The sequence below is a fragment of the Rhinoderma darwinii genome, chromosome 1 (assembly GCF_050947455.1).
Source record: "Rhinoderma darwinii isolate aRhiDar2 chromosome 1, aRhiDar2.hap1, whole genome shotgun sequence".
Lineage (NCBI taxonomy): Eukaryota > Metazoa > Chordata > Amphibia > Anura > Rhinodermatidae > Rhinoderma > Rhinoderma darwinii.
Window position 1 is genome coordinate 170,927,755 of NC_134687.1, and position 26,732 is coordinate 170,954,486.

Genomic DNA, 26,732 nt, shown 5'->3' on the forward strand with positions numbered 1-26,732 from the left:
GCGTCATCTACTATGCGACATGTTCATGCCCTAAAATTTATATTGGCATGACTACTCGCGAGTTGCGGATTTGTGTTAGAGAACACGTTAGAGATATAGCAAGCGCTAAAACGGCAATAGACGTGGAACAATTAAAAACAATCCCCAAACATTTTCGACTCCACCACTCATGCAATTCTAGATTATTTAAGGTATTTCACTTTTTCACTTGTCTTCACTCTTCTTTTTTCATATATTTTTTCATGCACTTTTTGTCATATTGATTTTTTGTCAATAAAATTGTTTCACTCATTTATTTATTAACTTTTTCACGCACTTTCACTTTATTTTTATTTTCACCATACACTTACACTTTTTTGATTATTTCTATATTCATCGTATAGTCATATTCAGGGTTTTCACTGTTCATATATATATATATATATATATACACATACACTACCGTTCAAAGGTTTGGGGTCACCCAGACAATTTTGTGTTTTCCATGAAAACTCACACTTATATTTATCAAATGAGTTGCAAAATGACTAGAAAACATAGTCAAGACATTGACAAGGTTAGAAATAATGATTTTTATTTCAAATAATAATTTTCTCCTTCAAACTTTGCTTTCATCAAAGAATGCTCTATTTGCAGCAATTACAGCATTGCAGACCTTTGGCATTCTAGCTGTTAATTTGCTGAGGTAATTGGGAGAAATTTCACCCCATGCTTCCAGAAGCCCCTCCCACAAGTTGGATTGGCTTGATGGGCACTTCTTGCGTACCATACGGTCAAGCTGCTCCCACAACAGCTCTATGGGGTTGAGATCTGGTGACTGCGCTGGCCACTCCATTACAGATAGAATACCAGCTGCCTGCTTCTTCCCTAAATAGTTCTTGCATAATTTGGAGGTGTGCTTTGGGTCATTGTCCTGTTGTAGGATGAAATTGGCTCCAATCAAGCGCTGTCCACAGGGTATGGCATGGAAAAATGGAGTGGTAGCCTTCCTTATTCAAAATCCCTTTTACCTTGTACAAATCTCCCACTTTACCAGCACCAAAGCAACCCCAGACCATCACATTACCTCCACCATGCTTGACAGATGGCGTCAGGCACTCTTTCAGCATCTTTTCAGTTGTTCTGCGTCTCACAAATGTTCTTCTGTGTTATCCAAACACCTCAAACTTCGATTCGTCTGTCCATAACACTTTTTTCCAATCTTCCTCTGTCCAATGTCTGTGTGCTTTTGCCCATATTAATCTTTTCCTTTTATTAGCCAGTCTCAGATATGGCTTTTTCTTTGCCACTCTACCCTGAAGGCCAGCATCCCGGATTCGCCTCTTCACTGTAGATGTTGACACTGGCGTTTTGCGGGTACTATTTAATGAAGCTGCCAGTTGAGGACCTGTGAGGCGTCTATTTCTCAAACTAGAGACTCTAATGTACTTGTCTTGTTGCTCAGTTGTGCAGCGGGGCCTCCCACTTCTCTTTCTACTCTGGTTAGAGCCTGTTTGTGCTGTCCTCTGAAAGGAGTAGTACACACCGTTGTAGGAAATCTTCAGTTTCTTGGGAATTTCTCGCATGGAATAGCCTTCATTTCTAAGAACAAGAATAGACTGTCGAGTTTCACATGAAAGCTCTCTTTTTCTAGCCATTTTGAGAGTTTAATCGAACTCAGAAATGTAATGCTCCAGATTCTCAACTAGCTCAAAGGAAGGTCAGTTTTATAGCTCCTCTAAACAGCAAAACTGTTTACAGCGGTGATAACATAATTGCACAAGGGTTTTCAAATCATTCATTTGCCTTCTAACACAGTTAGCAAACACAATGTACCATTAGAACACTGGAGTGATGGTTGCTGGAAATGGGCCTCTATACACCTATGTAGATATTGCATTAAAAACCAGACGTTTGCAGCTAGAATAGTCATTTAGCACATTAACAATGTATAGAGTGTATTTCTGATTAATTTATTGTTATCTTCATTGAAAAAAACTGTGCTTTTCTTGCAAAAATAAGGAAATTTCTAAGTGACCCTAAACTTTTGAACGGTAGTGTATATATATATATGTAATTGTACACTTTTTATTTGTTTTGTATTGCATGCTCTTGAAGGGTAGATGCATCATGCAGCTTTAATCCTTGAGATTCCTGTGATATACTGATCATCAATGAAATGTAACATTTGTGCTTTGTTTTGATGGGTTCCACTTACCTGTTCCAGCGTCTGTGCTCTCTGCGCCGCTCTGTCATTGGTGCGTGGTGACTGGCCCCCGTCTTCGTCACTCCCGACGCGCCGATTACTGGACTCACGTGACCGAGTCTGCTGACTCGGTGACGCGTTTCCGGTCTTGGCCCCTCGCGACTGACGACTTCGGGGGTGTGGTCGCTTCACTCTCCGGGATACAGCGGCCGGTTAGTGTACAGTGAAGCTAATCAATTATGACAGAGTTTTTTCAGCTGACGCTTTGACACGCAATTGGTCCGTTTCCATTTAAATAGTACTTGTCTGTTGTTTAGCACCACCCCCAGACGAAGGCATTTGTGCCGAAACGCACGCTGGGGTGGACTTTGACTGTGTTCCCTGCCGTATCTACCATGGGTATGACATATCCTGCTTGATATGTTGCGTTAAACTCTGCAGATAATTGCTCCTTTTCTTCAGTCTTTATTGACCATATATTTGCTTAAACCTATGTCAATGTTTTGCATGGCTCATTAATATTATCATATACACCTATTGTGTTTATATAGCACATTGCTGCACTTATATAGGGTCATTACATTACCTTTATGCCCTCTTTTGGGCTTCATTTGCACTTGCACTTTCTTGAAGGTCTACTATAGGTACAAACTTGTACTCTGTATTCATTCAGTAGTTACACAGTCTCTTGTCCCGATTTAACTGTGGTTTATGGATTCCTCATTTTAATTTACTGTTTATTGTTCCTTGTGTATTTCAATAAAGTATTTTTCTATTTTCATTATCCCTTGTGTTTTGCGAGCATCTATTTCTTTTAGGTTATATATACTCAGTTTTGATTCTTTTGGATATACACCCTTAAATCAGCCCATATAGATTATACTACTTCTACTTCTCATACTCTATATGTTTGGGCCATATTGATTCATGCTCCTTTTTCGGTTAGATTGCATTGTACCTGTTTGGCCAGCTGCTATCCCGCTATGCGGTACGGCACAGTGGGTCCACACCCCATGCCGTGACAGTACGCGCAGGCCATGGACCCCGCTGGTCAATCCAAGGGACTGTCACCTTCCCAAGCCATGCAAGCGGACCTGCAGGACCTGCGAACACGACAGGATCAACTCCTTGTGGCAGTAAACTCCATGGCACTACAGCTAGGGGCACTAGCTGCTTCCTCCTCTGCTCCTGTTACAGTTTCTCCGACTGATCCTCCAGCTACACCTCCTGTCAGCACCGGTTCTGATCCTCGGTTCTTGATGCCATTACCACCTCGTTTCTACGGAGATGCAAGCGCGTGCCGGGGATTTCTCAACCAGTGTCATATCCACTTCACCCTGCACGCCAGAGCATTTCCCTCAGACGGCGCCAGGATCGCCTTCATTGTTTCTCAGCTAGCCGGCAAGGCCCTGGCGTGGGCGAACCCAATCTGGGAACGACAGGGACCAGAGACCCGAGACTTCCAGGGGTTCCTGCGGTTATTCCGAACGGTGTTCGAGGAGCCTGGACGAGTTTCATCAGCAGATACTTCTATACTGAACCTTCGCCAGGAGGACAGCTCCATGGGCGAGTACACCATCGAATTCCGGACACTGTCAGGAGAGCTGTCCTGGAACAACGAGGCGTTAGTAGCTTCCTTCTGGCATGGTCTGTCATCCGAGATCAAGGACGAACTAGCTGCTCGTGATCTACCACCTACCTTGGACGACCTAATTTTACTTGCCACCCGGATTGACATGAGGCTCAGAGAAAGATCCCAAGAGGTTCATCGAGAGAGAAGGCGTCCTAGGTTGGCTCCCAACTTCCAGCAACCCCTCTTGTCCTCATCTGTTGCTCCACCCGAGGTTCCGAAGCAAGTAAATCGGCTTAGACGATCTGTCCAGGAGAAACAGCGCAGGCGCACTTCTGGACTCTGTCTATATTGCGGCCTCGCTGGCCATGTTGTGCGTCTGTGTCCCCAGAAGCCAAAAAACTGCAACGCCTAGGATTGGTTGGAGAGACAACCCTGGGCGAAACAGCATTTGACAAAGAATTCTCCTCCAAGCTGTCCATCCCTGTGACGATTGTCGCTGGCAAGAGGCCCCATCTGGTCTCTGCCTATCTGGACTCTGGCTCTGCAGTCAATTTTATATGCGGAGATCTTGTGGATCTTCTTCACTTGCCCACTACCCTTCTGGAGAAGCCGTTGATCGTTGCCTCAGTAGATGGACTGCCGCTGCCCGATCCAATATTGTCTATGACCAAGTCGCTGAGCCTTCAAGTGGGAGACCTTCATTTTGATCTCATCTCTCTGTTTGTCCTGCCCAAGGCCGTCAACCCTGTGTTGCTGGGTTTGCCTTGGCTCCGTCTACACGCCCAAGTCCTGGATTGGAACTCCGGAGAGGTTCTCCAGTGGGGCATCAAGTGCCTCAACCGCTGTCTGGGGCATATCAATCCGCCTCAGTCTCCTCCGCATCGGTCATTGGCAGGGTTGCCCTCTTGCTACTCTCAGTTCTCAGATATTTTCGACAAGAAGGAGGCAGAGACGTTGATACCACATCGAGCGTATGATTGTCCTATTGACTTGGTTCCTGATTCGTCTCCTCCTCGTGGTAGAGTATACCCTCTCTCCTTACCTGAAACCCAGTCGATGTCTGCCTATATTAACCCCTTCCCGACATCCGCCGTATATATAGGGCGCTCCCGGGAAGGTGTTGCCGCAAACCGCAGTACAGTTACGTCGCAGTGACGGTGCGGGCTCAGAAGCAGAGCCGGCACCATCACCGCGGGGTGACAGCTGTATTATAGATAATGGCGTCCGAGTCTGCCTTGTACAGGAGCCGATGAGGACCCGCCTGCGGCGTGTCCTCATAGGCTTGCTGTCAGTGAATAACTGACAGTGCTAATACACTGCACTACGTATGTAGTGCAGTGTATTAGAGTAGCGATCTGGGCATCAGGCCCTCAAGTCCCCTAGTGGGACAAGTCAAAAAAGTAAAAAAAAGTTAATAAAAATGTCGTAAAACAATAAAAACACACACGTTTCAAATTAAAAAAAAAGCTAAACCGACTTTTTTCCCCATAGTAAATGTTTTCTTATGGGAAAAACCGTAAAAATTAAAAAAAAAACTATAAATAATTGCTATCGCCGCGTCCGTAACGACACAAACTACAAAACTATTATGTAATTTATGCCGCACAGTGAACGGCGTAAAAAAAAAAACCATGAAAAACAACGGCAGAATCTTTGTTTTTAGGTCACATCTCCTTCCAAAAAATGCTATAAAAAGTGATCAAAAAGTCACATTTACTCCAAAATAGTACCAATAAAACCGACAATCCGTCCCGCAAAAAATAATCCCTGACACCGCTTTGTGCATGCAAAAGTAAAAAAGTTATGGGTCTTAGAATATGGTGACACAGAAAACAAATGATTTTATAAAAAAAGGGATTTTATTGTGCAAAAGCTGCAATACATAAAAAAAAACTATAAATTTGGTATCGCCGTAATCGTATCGACCCGCAGAATAAAGCTAACATGTAATTTAGGGCGCACTGTGGATGCCGAAAAAAAACCCAATGAAAAACTATTCCAGAATTGCTTGTTTTTGGACATTTCCTTTACAAAAAAATGAAATAAAAAGTGATCAAAAAGTCGTATGTGTTCTAAAATGGTACCAATAAAATCTACAGCGCGTCTCGCAAAAAACAAGCCCGCACACCGCTCAATCAACTGATAAATAAAAAAGTTATGGCACTAGCAATGCGGTGATGGAAAAACATCTCAATGCGCAGGCTGGAGGGGAACATTCCTTCAGGGCCCTAGTATTTAGGAACTAGGAAAGGGAAGGGACATAGCACATCCGCTGGAAGTGAGGGTGCCCGTATTATACCAGTGCAAAACTTTCCCAGCAATATTTCCCAAACTACGAAGGAGAAAAAGTCCCCAAAAGGTGCAGAACGTCACAAAAGGGGGATAAGAAAGAAAACCGTTTATCAGTGTGACACCGGCCTGCGCATAACAGATTGCTTCACATCGTAACACACATCTATGGATAATTGTATTATTTACCCAATTATTATACCCTCTTATTATGCCCTGATGTACTCCGCACAGATTACATATGCCACCACATTAGAAACTAAAATACCAGCAAAACCCCAAACAGAAATACTACCAAGCAAAAAATGGCGGTCTTTCCCTTCTTAGCCCTACAGTGTGCCCAAACAGCAATTTATGGCCACAAGTAAGGCATTACCATACCTGGGAGAACCCGCTTAACAATTTATGGGGTAAGATTCTCTAGGGGCACAACATATTGTGTGGTGAATGGGCAGATCAGTGGAAAAATTGAAATTTTCACTTTGCACCATCCACTGCGTATTCATTTCTGAAAAACACCTGTGGAGTCTAAATTCTCACTACACCCCTTGATAAATGTCTTTAGGGGTGTAGTTTCTAAAACGGGGTCACTTTTGTTTGGTACATCAGTGGTTTTGCAAATGCAACATGGCGTCCGCAAACCATTCCAGCAAAATCTATGCTCCAAAAAATAAATACTGCTCCTTTTCTTCTGAATGCTCCCATATATGTAAACAGCCGTTTATAACCACATATGGGGTGTTGCCGTACTCGGGAGAAATTACTTTACAAATGTTGGCATGCTTTTTCTTCTTTATTCCTTGTAAAAATGAAAAATGTTGATCTAAAACTACATCTTGTTGGAAAAAAAATATATTTTTCATTTTCATGGCTTAATTCTAATTAATTCAGCAAAAAACCTTTGGGATCAAAATTTTCGCTATACCCCTAGATGATTCCTCAGAGGGTGCAGTTTCCCAAATGGAGTCACTTTTGGGGTGTTTCCACTGTACTAGTACTACAGGGGCTCAGCAAATGTGACATGGCGCCCATAAACCATTCCAAAATCCAAATGGTGCTCCTTCCATTCTGAGCCCTACCGTGTGTCCAAACAGATGTTTATGACCACATGTGGGGTATTGTTTTACTCGGGAGAAATTGCTTTACAAATGTTGCGGTGCTTTTTCTCCTTCAGTCCTTGTGGAAATGAAAAAATATATATTTTAAAAAAAATTTAGATTTTCATTTTCACAGCCTAATACCCAAAAATTTCTGCAAAAAACTTGTGGGGTCAAAATGCTCACTATACCCCTAGATAATTTCCTCAAGGGGTATAGTTTCCAAAATGGGGTCACTTGTTGGGGGTTTCCACTGTTTTGTCCCCTCAGGGGCTTGCAAATGTGACATGGCCTCCGCAAACCATTCCTGCTAAATTTGAGCTCCAAGAGCCAAATGGCGCTCTTTCCCTTCTAAGCCCTGCCGTGTGTCCAGACAACAGTTTATTACCACATGTGGGGTATTGTTTACTCGGGAGAAATTGCTCTACAAATGTTGTGGTGCTTTTTCTACTTTAGTTCTTTTGGAAATGAAAAAAAAATTAGCTAAACCTACATTTTTTATTTGAAAAAAATGTTGATTTTCATTTTCATGGCCTAGTTCCAAAAATTTTTGCAAAAAAACTGGCGGGTCAAAATGCTTGCTACACCCCTAAATAAATTCCTCGAGGGGTGTAGTTTCCCAAATGGGGTCATTTTTGGGGTGTTTCCACTGTTTTAGTTCCACAAGACTTCTTCAAAGCTGACATGGTGCCTAAAATATATTCTAATAAAAAGGAGGCCCAAAATCCACTAGGTGCTACTTTTGCTTCAGAAGCCGGTGCTTCAGTCCAGTAGCACACTAGAGCCACATGTGGGATATTTCCTAGAACTGCAGAACCTGGGCAATAAATATTGAGTTGCATTTCTCTGGTAAAACCTTCTGTGGTACAAAAAAAATAGATTCAAAATGAATTTCTGGAAAAAAATCATGAACTTTGTAAATTTCACCTCTACTTTACCTTAATTCCTGCGCAATATCTAAAGAGTTAAGAAACTTTCTAAATGCTGTTTTGAATACTTTGAGGGGTGCAGTTTTTGAAATGGGGTGACTTATTGGGGGTTTCTAATATCTAAGGACCTCAAAGCCACTTCACAACTGAACTGCCCCCTGTAAAAATAGCATTTTGAAATGTTCTTGAAAATGTGAGAAATTGCTGCTAAAGTTCTAAGCCTTGTAACGTCCTAGAAAAATAAAAGGATATTCAAAAAACGATGCCAAACTAAATTAGACATACAGTGAAGGAAATAAGTATTTGATCCCTTGCTGATTTTGTACGTTTGCCCACTGTCAAAGACATGAACAGTCTAGAATTTTTAGGCTAGGTTAATTTTACCAGTGAGAGATAGATTATATAAAAAAAAAAAATGAAAATCACATAGTCAAAATTATATATATTTATTTGCATTGTGCACAGAGAAATAAGTATTTGATCCCTTTGGCAAACAAGACAATACTTGGTGGCAAAACCCTTGTTGGCAAGCACAGCAGTCAGACGTTTTTTGTAGTTGATGATGAGGTTTGCACACATGTTAGATGGAATTTTGGCCCACTCCTCTTTGCAGATCATCTGTAAATCATTAAGATTTCGGGGCTGTCGCTTGGCAACTCGGATCTTCGGCTCCCTCCATAAGTTTTCGATGGGATTAAGGTCTGGAGACTGGCTAGGCCACTCCATGACCTTAATGTGCTTCTTTTTAAGCCACTCCTTTGTTGCCTTGGCTGTATGTTTCAGGTCATTGTCGTGCTGGAAGACCCAGCCACGAGCCATTTTTAATGTCCTGGTGGAGGGAAGGAGGTTGTCACTCAGGATTTGACGGTACATGGCTCCATCCATTCTCCCATTGATGCGGTGAAGTAGTCCTGTGCCCTTAGCAGAGATACACCCCCAAAACATAATGTTTCCACCTCCATGCTTGACAGTGGGGACGGTGTTCTTTGGGTCATAGGCAGCATTTCTCTTCCTCCAAACACGGCGAGTTGAGTTAATGCCAAAGAGCTCAATTTTAGTCTCATCTGACCACAGAACCTTCTCCCAATGACTCTCAGAATCATCCAGATGTTCATTTGCAAACTTCAGACGGGCCTGTACATGTGCCTTCTTGAGCAGGGGGACCTTGCGGGCACTGCAGGATTTTAATCCATTACGGCGTAATGTGTTACCAATGGTTTTCTTGGTGACTGTGGTCCCAGCTGCCTTGAGATCATTAACAAGTTCCCCCCGTGTAGTTTTCGGCTGAGCTCTCACCTTCCTCAGGATCAAGGATACCCCACGAGGTGAGATTTTGCATGGAGCCCCAGATCGATGTCGATTGACAGTCATTTTGTATGTCTTCCATTTTCTTACTATTGCACCAACAGTTGTCTCCTTCTCACCCAGCGTCTTACTTATGGTTTTGTAGCCCATTCCAGCCTTGTGCAGGTCTATGATCTTGTCCGACATCCTTAGAAAGCTCTTTGGTCTTGCCCATGTTGTAGAGGTTAGAGTCAGACTGATTAATTGAGTCTGTGGACAGGAGTCTTTTATACAGGTGACCATGTAAGACAGCTGTCTTTAATGCAGGCACCAAGTTGATTTGGAGCGTGTAACTGGTCTGGAGGAGGCTGAACTCTTAATGGTTGGTAGGGGATCAAATACTTATTTCTCTGTGCACAATGCAAATAAATATATAGAATTTTGACTGATTTTCTTTTTTTTTATAATAAATCTCTCACTGGTAAAATTAACCTAGCCTAAAAATTCTTGACTGTTCATGTCTTTGACAGTGGGCAAACTTACAAAATCAGCAAGGGATCAAATACTTTTTTCCTTCACTGTATGTGTGCAGTGTATAGAAGTTGAGAGGTTTGAGGAAGAAACGGATTTTCCCTGGCGCTGCTAAATTGTAAAACCCTTCTTGAGTAGTGAAGATTTAAAACAAACAAATATAATATCAGATATAGATTTATTTACGACGCATTTCGGGGCCGGACCAGCCTCTTCATCAGGTAAAATACAAACTTCTCAACTACCATTTACCACTGGACCCTTTGGATCCGGATCGGAACCCAGGATGCAGCAATATTTTAAAACACGCTTTCATGGATGTTGTGCTCCTAGCACAACCAACCAGGTCAGCAGAACTGATCACCTATCAGTGGATTTTTCCTATATCACTTGATGACAACGGACCCGTATTTACAGGCACGGGTTCGTAAATACGGGTTAAAAACATGTGACAAAGGACCTGTATTTACGGGAGGGAAAAAATACGGTTGTGTGCATGGGGCCTTATATACCCGATCACTTGACAGGTGCCATGGTAACCAGATAATCATTGTTATTGACTTCACCTGTCAGTGGTTTCCATGTTACGGCTGAAAGGTGTACTATGCGCTTAGTGTCCACACACGGACCTTCTTTCAGCTGCAGTCCTCAAGGTTAGTGTCTGAGTATATATGTATGTAGTGTGCGGCTAGTTCTCTGCGTGGTTTTTTACATAAGCATGCATGATATGTTGCTATTATGGAACCTTTGGTTTGAGTCCTGCCAAGATTGCCTCCCTTCCATACTCTTAGTTTAAAAGTCTGCCTGAAGTTCAATAATCTGAGACAGATTGGTTGCTAGGTACATACTGCCTAGCAACCACCTTAAAAAGATTGTGGCTGGTATGCACTGTTGCTATAGCAACCAGAAGTGTTTATCTCAAAGCTGGCTTAGCATTGTGCTGACAGCAGAGAAGGGGGAAAGCAGCTTGGCAGCAGTTGGTTCATGCTTTTCCCCATCTCAGATTGAGCAGACTTTTCTAGAAATAAAATAACAAGTTTAGAACAATATTGCGAGCCTTGTACGGTGTTCCAGCCAGATCTGAATTCCAGACGTGTGGAGAGAAGGCCATACATAACCTACCACTGGACGGACCAGTGACGCTCCCCCACCCCTCACAAACCGGTCTGACAGACAGACCACACCCACCACCTGCCCTCAATGGTAAGTGGCCAATGGCATTAGCCGCGACTGGAGGCCCCGCCTCCGCACGTCATGTACAGGTGAGCTCCCGGAAAAAGAAAACAAAAAATAACAACAGGGCGGTGTAACGTGCGTCCAGCTGACAGCCCGAGAGAACACGGGATGATGAGACTCGGCAGCACCAGACTTCAGCAGCGGGTTACTGACGGGGTCTGCACTGGATGAAAATCTACGAGCTCCTCCTTTCGTTTCCTGAAACCAGAGAGCTGCTCCTCCCCCGGACGGCGGCCGCCGCCTCCTTCCACACGTCTCCCCTGCTCCTTCTCATCGCTGTACAGAGCTGAGCTGCTCCGGGACTACATAACACGTGTGCGGTCACCGGGAGAAGATGGAGCCTTCCCGACCACTAGGGGCAGGAGAAACACCTGTGTGAGCGCGCTGTGTCTGGACGTACCTGCTGTGCCTTGTGTAACGTGCGCCGCTCCTACCCTGCCGGAGGGACATGGCCTGGGTGAAACTATTCCGCCGGCAGGCGGGGGGAAACCTGGGAAAGGTCTACCAACCTGGCAGTGTACTCTCTTTAGCTCCGACTAAAGGCCTGTTTAATGAGCCCGGCCAGAACAGCTGCTTCCTGAACAGCGCCGTACAGGTAAGCGCCCATACATACCTAGGTGTAACGATGTTGGTTGCCTTCCGCTAGTTGTCGTAAATAGCTGTGTGTACATGATGCTGCTCGTGATATGTACCTGTGTGTGTACGTGATGCTGCTCGTGATATGTACCTGTGTATGTATGTGATGCTGCTCGTGATATGTACCTGTGTGTGTACGTGATGCTGCTCGTGATATGTACCTGTGTGTGTACGTGATGCTGCTCGTGATATGTACCTGTGTGTGTACGTGATGCTGCTCGTGATATGTACCTGTGTGTGTACGTGATGCTGCTCGTGATATGTACCTGTGTGTGTACGTGATGCTGCTCGTGATATGTACCTGTGTGTGTACGTGATGCTGCTGGTGATATGTACCTGTGTGTGTACGTGATGCTGCTGGTGATATGTACCTGTGTGTGTACGTGATGCTGCTGGTGATATGTACCTGTGTGTGTACGTGATGCTGCTGGTGATATGTACCTGTGTGTGTACGTGATGCTGCTGGTGATATGTACCTGTGTGTGTACGTGATGCTGCTGGTGATATGTACCTGTGTGTGTACGTGATGCTGCTGGTGATATGTACCTGTGTGTGTACGTGATGCTGCTGGTGATATGTACCTGTGTGTGTACGTGATGCTGCTGGTGATATGTACCTGTGTGTGTACGTGATGCTGCTGGTGATATGTACCTGTGTGTGTACGTGATGCTGCTGGTGATATGTACCTGTGTGTGTACGTGATGCTGCTCGTGATGTGTACCTGTGTGTGTACGTGATGCTGCTCGTGATATGTACCTGTGTGTGTACGTGATGCTGATCGTGATATGTACCTGTGTGTGTGTGTACGTGATGCTGATCGTGATATGTACCTGTGTGTGTGTGTACGTGATGCTGATCGTGATATGTACCTGTGTGTGTGTGTACGTGATGCTGCTCGTGATATGTACCTGTGTGTGTGTACGTGATGCTGCTCGTGATATGTACCTGTGTGTGTGTGTACGTGATGCTGATCGTGATATGTACCTGTGTGTACGTGATGCTGATCGTGATATGTACCTGTGTGTGTGTGTACGTGATGCTGATCGTGATATGTACCTGTGTGTGTGTACGTGATGCTGATCGTGATATGTACCTGTGTGTGTGTGTGTACACGTGATGCTGCTCGTGATATGTACCTGTGTACGTGATGCTGCTCGTGATATGTACCTGTGTGTGTGTGTGTACGTGATGCTGCTCGTGATATGTACCTGTGTGTGTATACACGTGATGCTGCTCGTGATATGTACCTGTGTGTGTACGTGATGCTGCTCGTGATATGTAACTGTGTGTGTACGTGATGCTGCTCGTGATATGTACCTGTGTGTGTACGTGATGCTGCTCGTGATATGTACCTGTGTGTGTACGTGATGCTGCTCGTGATATGTACCTGTGTGTGTACGTGATGCTGCTCGTGATCTGTACCTGTGTGTGTACGTGATGCTGCTCGTGATATGTACCTGTGTGTGTACGTGATGCTGCTCGTGATATGTACCTGTGTGTGTACGTGATGCTGCTGGTGATATGTACCTGTGTGTGTACGTGATGCTGCTGGTGATATGTACCTGTGTGTGTACGTGATGCTGCTGGTGATATGTACCTGTGTGTGTACGTGATGCTGCTGGTGATATGTACCTGTGTGTGTACGTGATGCTGCTGGTGATATGTACCTGTGTGTGTACGTGATGCTGCTGGTGATATGTACCTGTGTGTGTACGTGATGCTGCTCGTGATATGTACCTGTGTGTGTACGTGATGCTGCTCGTGATATGTACCTGTGTGTGTACGTGATGCTGCTCGTGATATGTACCTGTGTGTGTACGTGATGCTGATCGTGATATGTACCTGTGTGTGTGTGTGTACGTGATGCTGATCGTGATATGTACCTGTGTGTGTGTGTACGTGATGCTGCTCGTGATATGTACCTGTGTGTGTGTACGTGATGCTGCTCGTGATATGTACCTGTGTGTACGTGATGCTGATCGTGATATGTACCTGTGTGTGTGTGTACGTGATGCTGATCGTGATATGTACCTGTGTGTGTGTGTGTGTGTACGTGATGCTGATCGTGATATGTACCTGTGTGTGTGTGTGTACACTTGATGCTGCTCGTGATATGTACCTGTGTACGTGATGCTGCTCGTGATATGTACCTGTGTGTGTGTGTGTACGTGATGCTGCTCGTGATATGTACCTGTGTGTGTATACACGTGATGCTGCTGGTGATATGTACCTGTGTGTGTACGTGATGCGGCTCGTGATATTTACCTGTGTGTGTACACGTGATGCTGCTCGTGATATGTACCTGTGTGTACGTGATGCTGCTCGTGATATGTACCTGTGTGTGTGTGTGTACGTGATGCTGCTCGTGATATGTACCTGTGTGTGTGTGTGTACGTGATGCTGATCGTGATATGTACCTGTGTGTGTACACGTGATGCTGCTCGTGATATGTACCTGTGTACGTGATGCTGCTCGTGATATGTACCTGTGTGTGTACGTGATGCTGCTCGTGATATGTACCTGTGTACGTGATGCTGCTCGTGATATGTACCTGTGTATATGTGATGCTGCTCGTGATATGTACCTGTGTATGTGATGCTGCTCGTGATATGTACCTGTGTGTGCATGTGATGCTGCTCGTGATATGTACCTGTGTGTGCACGTGATGCTGCTCGTGATATGTACTTGAGTGTGGGTACAGGATGCTGCTCTCCTCGTATGTACCCGTCTGTGGGTACAGGATTCTGCTCTCCTGGTATGTACCCATGTGTGGGTACAGGATGCTGCTTTCCTGGTATGTACCTGTGTGTGGGTACAGGATGTGTGTGTGTGTGTGTGTGTGTGTGTGTGTGTGTGCGCGCGCGCGAATACAGAATTCTACATTCGTTGTGTGTACAGGATTCTACATTCGTGTGTGTGTGTGCGTACAGGATTCTACATTCGTGGTGTGTACGGGATTCTGCATCGTGTGTGTGTGTAGGGGAGTCTATTTGTGGGCGCAGGATGCGGCTCGTGGTACGTACCTGTGTGGGTGCAGGATGGAGCGGCCGTGGTACGTACCTGTTTGTGTTTGGATGCGGGATGCTACGCTCGTACGTACCTTTGTGGGTGCAGGATGCTGCGCTCGTACGTACCTTTGTGGACGCAGAATGAAGTGCCCGTGGTAAGTACCTGTGGGGTGTAGAATCCTGCGCACGTGGTACGTACCTGTGTGGGTGCAGGATGCTGCTTGTAGCGTGTATGTGTGGGTGCAGGATGCTGCTTGTAGCGTGTATGTGTGGGTGCAGGATGCTGGATGTGGCGCTTGTGGGGGTGCAAGATGTGGCGCGCGTTTGGGGGCCCAGGATGTGGCGCTGGTGCGTGCGTGCAGGATGCTGCACTCGTGGTACGTACCTGTTTGTGTGCAGGGTGCTGTTCTCCTGGTGTGTGGGTGTGTGTGATGCTGCGCTTGTGGTACATTAAAAGATAAATAATATATGCCTAAAGATACGGATATGAATACAGTAGCATTTACTATGAACTGTACAATGATGATGATCCTAATAACCTGCACAAGCTCCTCCAACTTTAAAAAATATGGACACCTCAATAAATTATTATTTTTTTTATACTATCAACACAGAAAAAGTGTCTCTTTATTGACTGACCGCGAGTTTATGAATAGTTGTCAATCCTGTGTGTCTCGGTACATACGTATGCGTGGGTACATGATGCTGGTTGTGCATGCCTTTGTGTGTACATTATTCCAGTCTTGAAACAATAATGTAGCTGTATGTTCCTATGTGAGTACATGATGCTAGTAGTAGTCGTACATGATACTGGTTGTTACACTTGCCTGTGTGCGTACATCATTGCAGTCTTTGTACATGTCTGTGTGGGTACGTGATGCTAGTAGTAGTCGTACATGATACTGGTTGTTACACTTGCCTGTGTGCGTACACATCATTGCAGTCTTTGTACATGTCTGTGTGGGTACATGATGCTAGTAGTAGTTGTACATGATACTGGTTGTTACACTTGCCTGTGTGCGTACATCATTGCTGTCTTTGTACATGTCTGTGTGGGTACATGATGCTAGTAGTAGTTGTACATGATACTGGTTGTTACACTTGCCTGTGTGCGTACATCATTCCAGTCTTTGTACATGTCTGTGTGGGTACATGATGCTAGTTGTGGTGCTTACATGAATCTTCCCCAACTGTGTGTACGAGATGCTGGTTGTAGTGTACACTTTTTTTGTTTATTTACATGAGACTTGTATACTGTCTCTGCAGGATTGCCCGTGTGTTCTTCATGTGTGCGTTTTCACCATGTGGCGGTACTGGTGTGCGTACTGACAAGAGCCAGTTTTACTGGTTGTGTGCAGGATTTGGCTGTGTGTGATCCCTGACCTGCTGTACTTTTTCTGGGAGTGTGTGTTGTCTGTGTGAAGATAAATCCTGTTATGACTGGTGCCACAATGTTTACAGGTTATTTGTTTATGTAGAAATACATTTTGGGCATATACTATTGTGTGTGTGTGTGTGTGTATAATATATATATATTTGTTCTGCTGTCATTTGTCGCCTCGTGTTGTATGCTTGGCATTTCTTTCTTTTTTAACAATGGACATCTGGGCTAATAAATATCATGTACATACTGATGCTATTTGTGTCCGGGATCATATGGAATGTTCTGGGACTTCCACATTTTGGCACGTTAGGTCCCTCGTGTTTTTTTACTCTGCGTCAGGTGGCATTGTAGTATACATTCAGCAAATGTGCCTTGTGTTCAAGACCAAGCATACACTGTAATGGCAGGTTCCTCCCATTGCTTTCCTTCGTTCATAGCATTGTTTTCATCTGACGGGAGGTGCCGGTAACAAGTGTCCATTATCATGTGAATAATTTATATTGGCAAAGCACATCATGTTTTCCTTTCCTATTGATGCGGCGTCGTACTTATTCCTTGTCTTTGTTCTTCATTAGGTTTTATTCAACTTGCTACTTAATGAATTACTGGACAGTGGCTTCATGGCCGTGTTCTGTCAGCATGACCATCGTCAGTCACTTGCTTTTTTGTTTGCAGGGGAACATGTCTGGTTGCATCTTAAAACAGCACTCTGTTTTTATTTTATTTTACTAATGTAAATATGTAGTTATGTTTGTCGGCATACCTGGTGCTGTATTTCACGGGTAGCCACTTTATTCCGGGACACCGTTGGGTCACGTGATCATCAATCTGACTCGGTTGTTGAGACTTGCATTGAGAGACCGACTTCTGGTTTCTACAGCAGACATTGTAGGATACAGCAAGTCAGAATGAAGATTATGCGACACAATGGCGGCCCGAAGTGGAGTGGCTACCCATAAAATATAGCACCAGCTAAGCCAATACACATGGCCACATTGCACAACATCACGTTTGCAAATGAGCGGGGAAAAAAACAAGCTGGAGTGCTTCTTCAAGCTGGCAGTATTCTGACCCAGTTGGTAGATAAATTACGCTAGACTTTAGGAGCCATCTTGATTTCTTCAGTACTCCATTCTGAGAACCATAGTTGTAGGACAAGTGTTACAAATGGAACTGTGGTACAACACCTCACAAATAGTCCACACTGCATGACCCCAATCCACGTGATCCTCATCATCTGTTGGTACAAAGTGTGTTTACCTTCTGGTTCTTGGTCTGGACTACTGGTCATGGATGACAATACAACACGTCTCTATTGCTATGTCGTAACTTGCACTCTTCTCGTCTAGGAAGTCATTCTGAGACGCTCACCTTGAAGATACATAGTTCTCCCACCTCCATGTTTGCAAAGTGCATCATATTGGGCCAATGATGGCACATTCATTATAAGATTGTAAACCCTAGGCTGTGTAGAAAGGAATGAGATGTTGCCGAGTTGTTTCCAGCTAAAGGCGTAACTCTGTTCTCATGGGTCAGGTCACTTGTTATGAAGTACTGCTACCTGCCATGTTCTACCAGTGATGATACATGTGAGGGGTCCATGTTGTTAGAGAGGCTTCTTATGTAGTTTTGTATTCACATCTTGCTCTGTAACGCCAACCATCCCACTCCCCGTTGCCTCCCCTGTACAATGCCTGACATCTCCTCCAAGCTGCTGCATGATCGTCCGCCTCATCTGAATCCTGCGTTGTGCAGTCCGTATCCATGTCGGGCAAGTGTACATGCGTGGTAACTGAGGAGGGGGGAGTCCGAGTAAGGCCTCATACACACGGCCGTAGCCGTGTGCACAGTCCGTGATTACGGCCGGCCACGTCAGTGTCATCCGCCGGCCGCAATTGCAGCCCCTTTCACGGTCCATGTAAACCACGGTCGTGTGCATGGGCCCATAGAAATGAATGAGTCCGCAATTCTTTTGCAATTTTACGGATGCAAAAACACGCATGAGGCCTAAGATGCAGAACACATCCCTTGTCCAGGGGACTCTGTGCTTAATTGGCATACAACGCACGGATGAGTAAATGTGTTTAAGCCTTCGTTCACATCTGCGTCGGGATACCATTTATGGGTTCCGTCAGACCTTTGTCAGTTTACCCATGAATGGAAACCATAGCTTTCAGTTTGCATTACCATTGATTTCAATGGTAATGCTTCCGTTGCTAATTGTTTCCGTTTGTCTCCATTCCGTAAGGTTTCTGTTTTTTCAGCAGAATCAATAGCGTAGTAGACTATGAACGGAACACCCGACGCAGATGTGAACGAAGCCGAAGCGTTTAGAGAGCGTGATAGACTCTCTTTAAAAAGATTAACAATTGGATGGTTCCTTGATCAGCACAGAATCCTATTTAAAGGGGTTTTCCACTTTCTGACAACTGATGACCTGTCCACTGGATAGGTCATCCGTATATGATTGGTGCGTGTCTGACACGCGGACTCCGCACCGATTCGCCACGCCGGCTGCCTCCAGGTGCTGGGCGATTTTTGCCGGAAGCAGATGGCTTCGGTCAAATAATAGCGGCCGAGCTGCAGTATTGCAGCTCTGCTCCTATTCAAGTGAATAGGAGCAGGGCTGCAGTTCTGCCGAACGGCCGCTATGCTAAGCCATCTGCTTCCGGCTCCAACTACTGCATCCGGACTACGGAGGCAGCCGGAGTTGTGGATCGGTGTGGGGTCCGGATGTATGACACGCACTAATCCTATGGATAGGTCATCTGTCTTCAGAAAGTGGACAACCCCTTTAAGTATTTCTATCCTGTTAACAATACCATGTGAATAATTTCAAAAATGTAAAATGGTTGAAAACCAGTGTGACCAATAGGAATGAGCCTCTATTTTTTTTTTTTTTTTTTCTAACGACCAGTAAATGCAAGCTAGTTATCAATTCGGGTTTACTTTTGTAATCTGTCTTCTTTCTTTTTTTAATTGTTTTTTTTGGCCAGCTTTAAAGGGAATGTTCACCTTCGTAGCCCCTTTCTACTTGTTACAATGCATCTGAAATGAAGAATGAAGCAATTTTACAAATAGTCTGAATTAGGAATCGATCGGTGTGTCTCTAAACTAACAGGTTATAATCCCTTCCATCCCTCTTCTTCTACTTCTTGCTAATCTACCAAATGTATGTTATTACGAAGTAGGGAAAGGTGGAAGTATGACTGCAAAATCAGATTACACAGGACTGGTTTGTAATCTGGAACTATGGAGACCTAGGGTTGACTGTTGTGCGCCTGTGATCAGGAGCGGGATAATAGCTGTGATACACGGCTGCAGCGCCGCTCTAATGGTACATCGCGATCCAAGCGGATTGTGGCATTTTAAGGGAGAGACTAATGGGGGGGGGGGGGGGAAATGAAACCCCCCTTCAATTTCTTCACAGGAAATCCCTGGAATGTGATTCAGGCCCATATTTAGTATGGTCACAACCAAGGATGCATTTAAAAAGGGTTTTTGAGACATTTATGACATATCTACAGGATGTCATAAATGTCCGATAGATGCGGGTCCCACCTCTGGGACCCGCACCTATCTTTAGAACAGGGCTCCCTAAACCCTGTTCTGCGCTCTGTGTTGCGGCTAGAGCAAGAGATTTCTGACCATGAAGAAGAAATCGGGGTAGCTTGCATGCTACGCTGTTTTCGTAACTGCCGTTCACTATGGGACTTCCAGAAACCGCATAGCTCAGCGAGCTATGCTGTTTTCGGAACTCCCGACCATAGAGTCGAAGTGGTCGGGAGGCAGCGGGAGCAGAATAAGGTGGAACGGGCTTCAGCCCCCGTTCTAGAGATAGGTGGAACCCACACCTATCTGAAACTTCTGACATATCCTGTGCATATGTCATAAATGTCCCTGATGGGAAAACCTCTTTTAAACCGGCTCTGTCACCACATAAGTGCCCTATCTTGTACATAATGTGATCGGCGCTGTAATGTGGATTATAGCTGTGTTTTTTATTTTAGAAAAACGATTATTTTTTTACGGAGTTACGACCGATTTTAGCTTTATGCTAATGACTTTCTTAATGGACAACTGGGCATGTTTTTACTTTTTGACCAAGTGGGCATTGTACAGAGGAGTGTATGACGCTGACCAATCAGTGTCATACACTTCTCCCCATTCATTTACACAGCACATAGTGATCTTGCTAGATCACTATGTGAAACACACACGTACGTATGTTACTGAAGTGTCCTGACAGTGAATAGACACCACTACCAGCCAGGGTGTGATGTCTATTCAGAATCCTGACACTTCGGTAATGTTTGTGTGAAATTTACAGCACAGCAAGCGTACTCTCGTTTTAAATGACAGTTTACAGCGTAATCTTGCGAGATTACGCTTGCTGCGCTGTAAATTTCGCACAAATGTTACCGAAGTGTCAGGATTCTGAATAGCCATCACGTCCTGGCTGGTAGTGTTGTCTATTCACTGTTCGGACACTTCAGTAACGTTAATATGTGAGAAAGTGACTGCACATAGTGATCTAGCTAGATCACTATGTGCTGTGTAAATGAATGGAGAGAAGTGTATGACGCTGATTGGTCAGCGTCATACACTCCTCTGTACAACGCCCACTTGGTCAAATAATAAAACACGCCCAGTTGTCCATTAAGAAAGTCATTAGAATAAAGCTAAAATCGGTCGTAACTCCGTAAAAAAATTATCGTTTTTCTAAAATAAAAAACACCGCTGTAATCTACATTACAGCGCCGATCACATCATGTACAAGATAGGGCACTTATAATGTGGTGACAGAGCCTCTTTAAGTACTCCGGGTCCGTCTGTTCATGTTTCCTCTGGTTGGGGCATACTTACAGGCTAATGTACAGGCAACTATAATGTACATTATAGTTAAAAAAAAAAAATTCCAAATGAAACCCCCCCGCCCCCCCCTATTAAAATAAAAAAAAATCGCTAAAGAGAACACACACAAATACACATTTTGTACAATAAATAAAAGTATTAAATAATATACATGTATTTGGTATCATCATGGCTAACAATAACCATTAAGATAAATTTGTAGCATAATTTAAAAACAACAAAAAAATTGCAGCAGAATTGCGTTTTTTTTTTTTTCTCCCTTTTCAACCAAATAATAATGAATAGAAATTAAAAGCTAATGTATATGTGCCAAAAAATGGCACCTGCATGAAGTCCAACTCGTGCCCGAAAGAAAGCTTCATACAGCTACGTCAAGTAAAAAAGTTATGACCGCCAGAATGCAGAGGAAAAATCTAAAAATGTTTGGGTCCTCACGGGGTTAAGGAGCCGTAACCACAATATATTTAACCTAACTCGTCAGCCAGCCAATGCTAGACTTTTCCTGTTTACACCTACAATTTTGGATATTTATTTTATTTTTTGTAATATTTGTGGAGCCTCTTCCCCCTAATAGTCGCTGCCTGATGTGTATGTCAGTCCAGTCTGAGGCAGCAGAACAGCATTTGCATCCATTGACCTTGATATTTATTAAAATGATATGATGCAAGCATTTGGTATGCCAAGATGTTCAATTTGCCTGTGCTAGGGTACGTGACGGCACGTGAAGCGATGTGGTTGTACGTGATTTCACTGCTCTTATTAATTCATAGTAGATTTTTGTGCTGTCCGTAAAATAAATAGGATGTGAACCGTTATTTCAAACCAGTTCTGAATGTGAGACTGGTCTTACTTTGACATGGGAAACTGAAGTTTCACGCAGAACGTATCTGATTCATTACAGAACGATTCCCAATTGAATGGTGACTTTTCCTTAGAGATCTAGATAAAAGCGGTCAAGAGACCTTTTAAAATAAAAAGGAAGGAAATGCTTTTGAACTCCAATTGACTCAGAAATACATTTCCTTTATGAGATGAAAGAAAATACTCGTCTTAATGAAACCACTTGTAACCATATTTGTATGAGGAAATTGTTTAGGAAAATGTAGCTTAAGTATTGCTTGTTCTTTTTTCTAAGGTCAAAATAAACCTACAATATGAACAAATTAAGTTTGTGAACTGTTATTTTCCTGGCATATCCACGACGGCACTCACAGGAGGATTCTCCGTCTCTCAAGGGACAGGAAACAACATGGACATGGAAATAAGAGGCCCCTCCTCTATACCTTATCCAGTTGTTTCCGGTCAATCTGGGAAGCATGGACATCTCCTGCCAGTGTGGAAGAGCAGGAAAGACATTTTTTCGCCCTGTCTGATCTTTGCCCGGTCCTAACCAGCGGTGCGTTTTGGAGGGCTGGTGCAGTGAGTGGGTGGCTTGCAGGCTTCCCTCCTGCCCTGTGGCATAAGTCCTCCGCTGGAGGCAGCCCCGGGCCCGGTCCCTTCCTCGTGCAGGAGCCTGGATTCAGTCGCAGGTGTGACGGGGATTCCTCAGGCAGGGAATCCCTCTCCTCCTCCTGGATCTTTGCGTCTCCGGTCACATGGCTTGCATCTGACACGCACGTCAGCGTCATGACGTTGATACCCAGATGAGCGTGCTGATTGGCCGAGACAGCCAGGGGACGGAGCCTAAGTGAGAATGGGCACCAAATTCAAAATAAAAGACGACCAGTTGTATATTCCAGCGTCACCTGAGCCATGTCGGTCTCTTCTGATGTGGTGGATCCTCCGTCTCCGTCTCAAATCTCTGGCAGACTGAAACAGGTTTTCCTCAAGAATTGCCCTGTATTTCCTGCCGTCCATCTTTCCTTCAATCTTGACCAGTTATCCAGTCCCTGCCGATTGAAAAGCATCCCCACAGCTTGATTCTGCCCCCACCATGCTGCACTGTGGGAATCGTGTTTCGGGGGTGATGAAAGTGTTGGGTTTGCACCACACATAGCGTTTCCCATCATGGGCAAAAAGTTTCATTTTAGTCTCGTTTGACCGGAGAACCTTCTTCTATGTGTTTGTGGAGTCTTCCACGTGCTTTCGGAAGGCACTGTATATGCTGCCTCGTGTTGTCGGCTCTTTACCTGAGTTATAAAAGCTCTTATTTGTGGGTTTTTGCTAGCGAACTGGTTTAAAGAGGACTTGTAGCGCTCCTGCCATGTATGTTATAGTAAATACTTTTCCACGGGAAATAACCATTTTGGAGCATTTATTAAAATTCTTTACTGTTCCAGTCCTCTATTATTCCTCGTATGACATTGACAACTGGGAGTTACCCTTGTTAATGTGTATCCCTACAGAGTCTGAGACTTTTAGGGTCCGTGTCCGCACCCAGCAAGTTCGGGCAGATGCCGGGGCCCACTGGAGGAGGGAGGGCCTACTGCTGCTCTCTCTCCTTTGCCCTGCATTTCTTTGACACAGGGCAGTAGGGGTAACTGCACAGTGCTCGGGGGGGAAGTCTCTATATGTATATTAGTCTTTGCCAGTACGTTCTAGGCACAAAAAAAAAAGTCTGTGCTGAGGGCACCATGTTAAAGGCACTGCTGCACAGACCCTGGGGCACTTTCAGCCACCTGTCTAGACTCCCTCCATCTTTGAGATATTGGTGCCGTTCTATTTGGTGCCCGATATGTGAATTGCCCCAGGTAGCGTCAGTGGGGCGTTTCTTTTTGTGGAAAGGGCAGGGGACGTGATACTTGGCGCTCTAACACTGTCCAATCCGCTACGGACCGTGTCAGAGGATTGTACTGCGTGATCTCTCGCGTGAGATCAGTCTTGTCATCACTGTCTGACGAGAGGAGAACATGCGCGCGTACCGCTCCGCCGCCGCTATGAAACAGAAGAGAAGAATTCACGTTGTTCTCTACTCTTCTGTTCCGTGGTGGTGGCGTCTGAGCTGTGCGTGCGCGCGCCCTCTCCTCTCTCTAGCTCTTGTCAGACCATGATGACGAGACTGTTTGATCTTGAGAAAGAGCTCACACAGCACATGCCACTCTGACACTGTCCGTAGCTGATTGGACAGTGTCAGATCGCTAATTCACGCCCCCCTGCTCTTTCTCTGCAAAGAAACGCCCCACTGACAGTACAGAGGGTAATTTACATATCAGGCGCCAAATAAAATGGTACTGATATTTCAAAACGAGGAGACTAGACAGGTTGTCTGTGCCGGGTCTGTGCAGCTGCGCCTATAACCTGGTGCATTCAGCTGTACATGTATGGGTAGGGAAAGGCTATCCAAGTATTTTTTTTATTTTATTTTTTTAAATGTATAGTGACTCGTTTTTGTTTGGATTTGAGGTCCTTTTTGATAACCGGTCTGATTGCAGGACACAATGGGGGAGATCTATCGAGCAGTATTAATTAGAACTTCCAATCACATTTTGTTTTTTTTCCCATGGGCCTCTAAAAATTTAGCTGGAATTGGATTGGTTGGCAAGCACGATGCTGGCACTTTTTCCTTGCACTAGATTTGTTAAATCTCCCCATGGTCTGTTACCAGTGAGCGTTCTTCATATGATCCGTGATACTGTAATAAGTATGTGGTTATATATGCCATTGCTGTTAATCACGTCTGGCAGCCAGATCTTCATCTCCTTTTTCTGTAGCTATTAATTTGCTTTGCATAGTTATGTAATACCATCTGATGTCAAAGCAGACATGTCACTAGAATTGTCTGTGTTCATCAAGAGCAACTTTAAAATAATTCTATGTCTATCAAGTTCAGCCTTTCTCGCTTATAGGAAATCTGTCAGCAGTTTTAAGACCCGGAAACGATATAGGCGACGGCATTGTAAACCTACCCTATAGTCCCGGTCATGCAATTTGCGTGACCGAGTAAGCAACGTTTGATTCCACAGGTGTTGCAGTCGCAAGTGCCACACTCTGCTCTGATTGACTGCTCTAGCAGCCAATCTGGAGACAACGAAAGTAGTCACTCATGGCAGAAGGGCAGGACTGGCAGTGAGGAGAAGCCAGGAGCACTTCACACATCAAGCGCCCGCCTTTGTGGGGTAATTGAATGTTTTTACGATGTCCTCCTCTATATGTCTCTGTCAGCAGGCTTTAACTGCTGACAGATTCCCTTTAACCAGAGGTAAGGCGGAATATCTCCTCAGGCAATTGTGGCCAATTTTACCTCATGGGAGAAAAAAGTACTTCCTAATCCCCCCCCCCCCACCCCCCAAGGTCTGCGTCATTGACTGAAACGTGGCTGAGCAAACACCCCATTCCTTTCTATTTACATTAACAAAATACGGAATCTAGAAACCTTGTGTAAACCTGATCAATATCTAACTGGCTTGAATAGTGACAAATGTGTGTACAAGTGAACATTGTGTAGAGGTCTCCAACACAAACCCTTGCAAATCTCAATACATGAACTGTCCTTTGAATCTCTTAGGCTGAATTCACATGGCTGTATTAGGTCCGTGAGACACCGACCTTATGATGGCCGCATTTCACAACCAAACACTGTTCAGGGAGCCAGACTCTTAGCATCAGTCATCCACGATGCTGTAAGTCACTGCCTCCCCGTGGGAATACTGCCCTGTACTTAAAACATGATTACAGTATGGGACAGTGTTCCCGTGGAGAGGCAGTGACTCCTAGCATCCTACATAACTAGGATGCTAGGAACTCTGGCTCCCTGAACGGGGTTCAGTCTAGAGAATGTGGCCGACATACAGTTTTTATCTCACAGACCGAACACGGCTGTATGAATCCAGCCTTGTAGTAGTGCAGACTTCCGTTTGGGCTTGTAACTTCAATCCTTTCCCGCTTTGGGGCGTTTAGAGTTTGAAAAACGGTTGAAAATCGGCCTTGTGGACATACCCTTATATCTCACCCCAGTGCTGGATTCTCCACTACACTGCTCATTACTGCTGTATGATATCCTCCGTGTTGCTGCATATAAATGTGAATATTATTTTTATATATATATATATATATATATATATATATATATTTGCAGAAAAGGAGAATCCTGCTCTTCTATCGCGAGATCACGCATCATACAGCTTCTACCCTTCCCTGCACAGAGCTATATCCGCTTCAATCGCGAGATAACGCAGCGTTTACACATCTGGCCGCAGCACCTTTGACACATCGCCCCAGCGCTCATCCAGGGACAGTCTTCCTAGGTGATTGCTGAGGCAATGTGTCAAAGGAGCTGCAGCCAGAAGTGTAAATGCCGCGTGATCTCGCGATTGAAGCGGATATAGCTCTGTGCAGGGAAGGGTAGAAGCTGATTGGACAGCGTCATACAGACAACATAAACACTGCCCACAGAGCAAGCAACGTTACCACTCCTTTGGCTAGTATAGCCTCATTTGCATATTTAGACATATAAGCCCATAACTTCTAAAATAATAAACTTTTTGGAACACAATTTTGAATTATCAGTGTGACGGTGCCTATTAGATTAGTTAGGAGGTTGGGCATTACTGAACTAGTGACAGATATTTTTTGTCTGCGTTCACACAGGACGGATACGCTGCGTAAAAGCATGCAGCATATCAGTCCTGTGTGCCGCAGGGAATTCCGGGCGAAAAACTGCACCAAACTGTGGTGCAGTTTTTTTCGCTCGTAATGTCCGCTGCAGAAAACTGCAGCACCAGCAAGCTGGCCGCCAGGGGTGACTTCTTATCCCTGGAGACCGCTGC

At 44.6% G+C, this 26,732-nt stretch overlaps 1 protein-coding gene across 1 annotated transcript in view; it reads left to right on the top strand.

The window, feature by feature from the left end:
• The first annotated feature begins 11,087 nt into the window (after positions 1-11,087).
• Positions 11,088-26,732, top strand: part of USP53 (ubiquitin specific peptidase 53) — a 51,788-nt gene continuing 36,143 nt past the window's right edge. Inside the window, exon 1 of the mRNA XM_075860589.1 lies at positions 11,088-11,719. Within this exon, the coding sequence (XP_075716704.1) occupies positions 11,573-11,719 (147 nt within the window). The 5' untranslated portion in view covers positions 11,088-11,572. The remainder of the gene's footprint in view (positions 11,720-26,732) is intronic.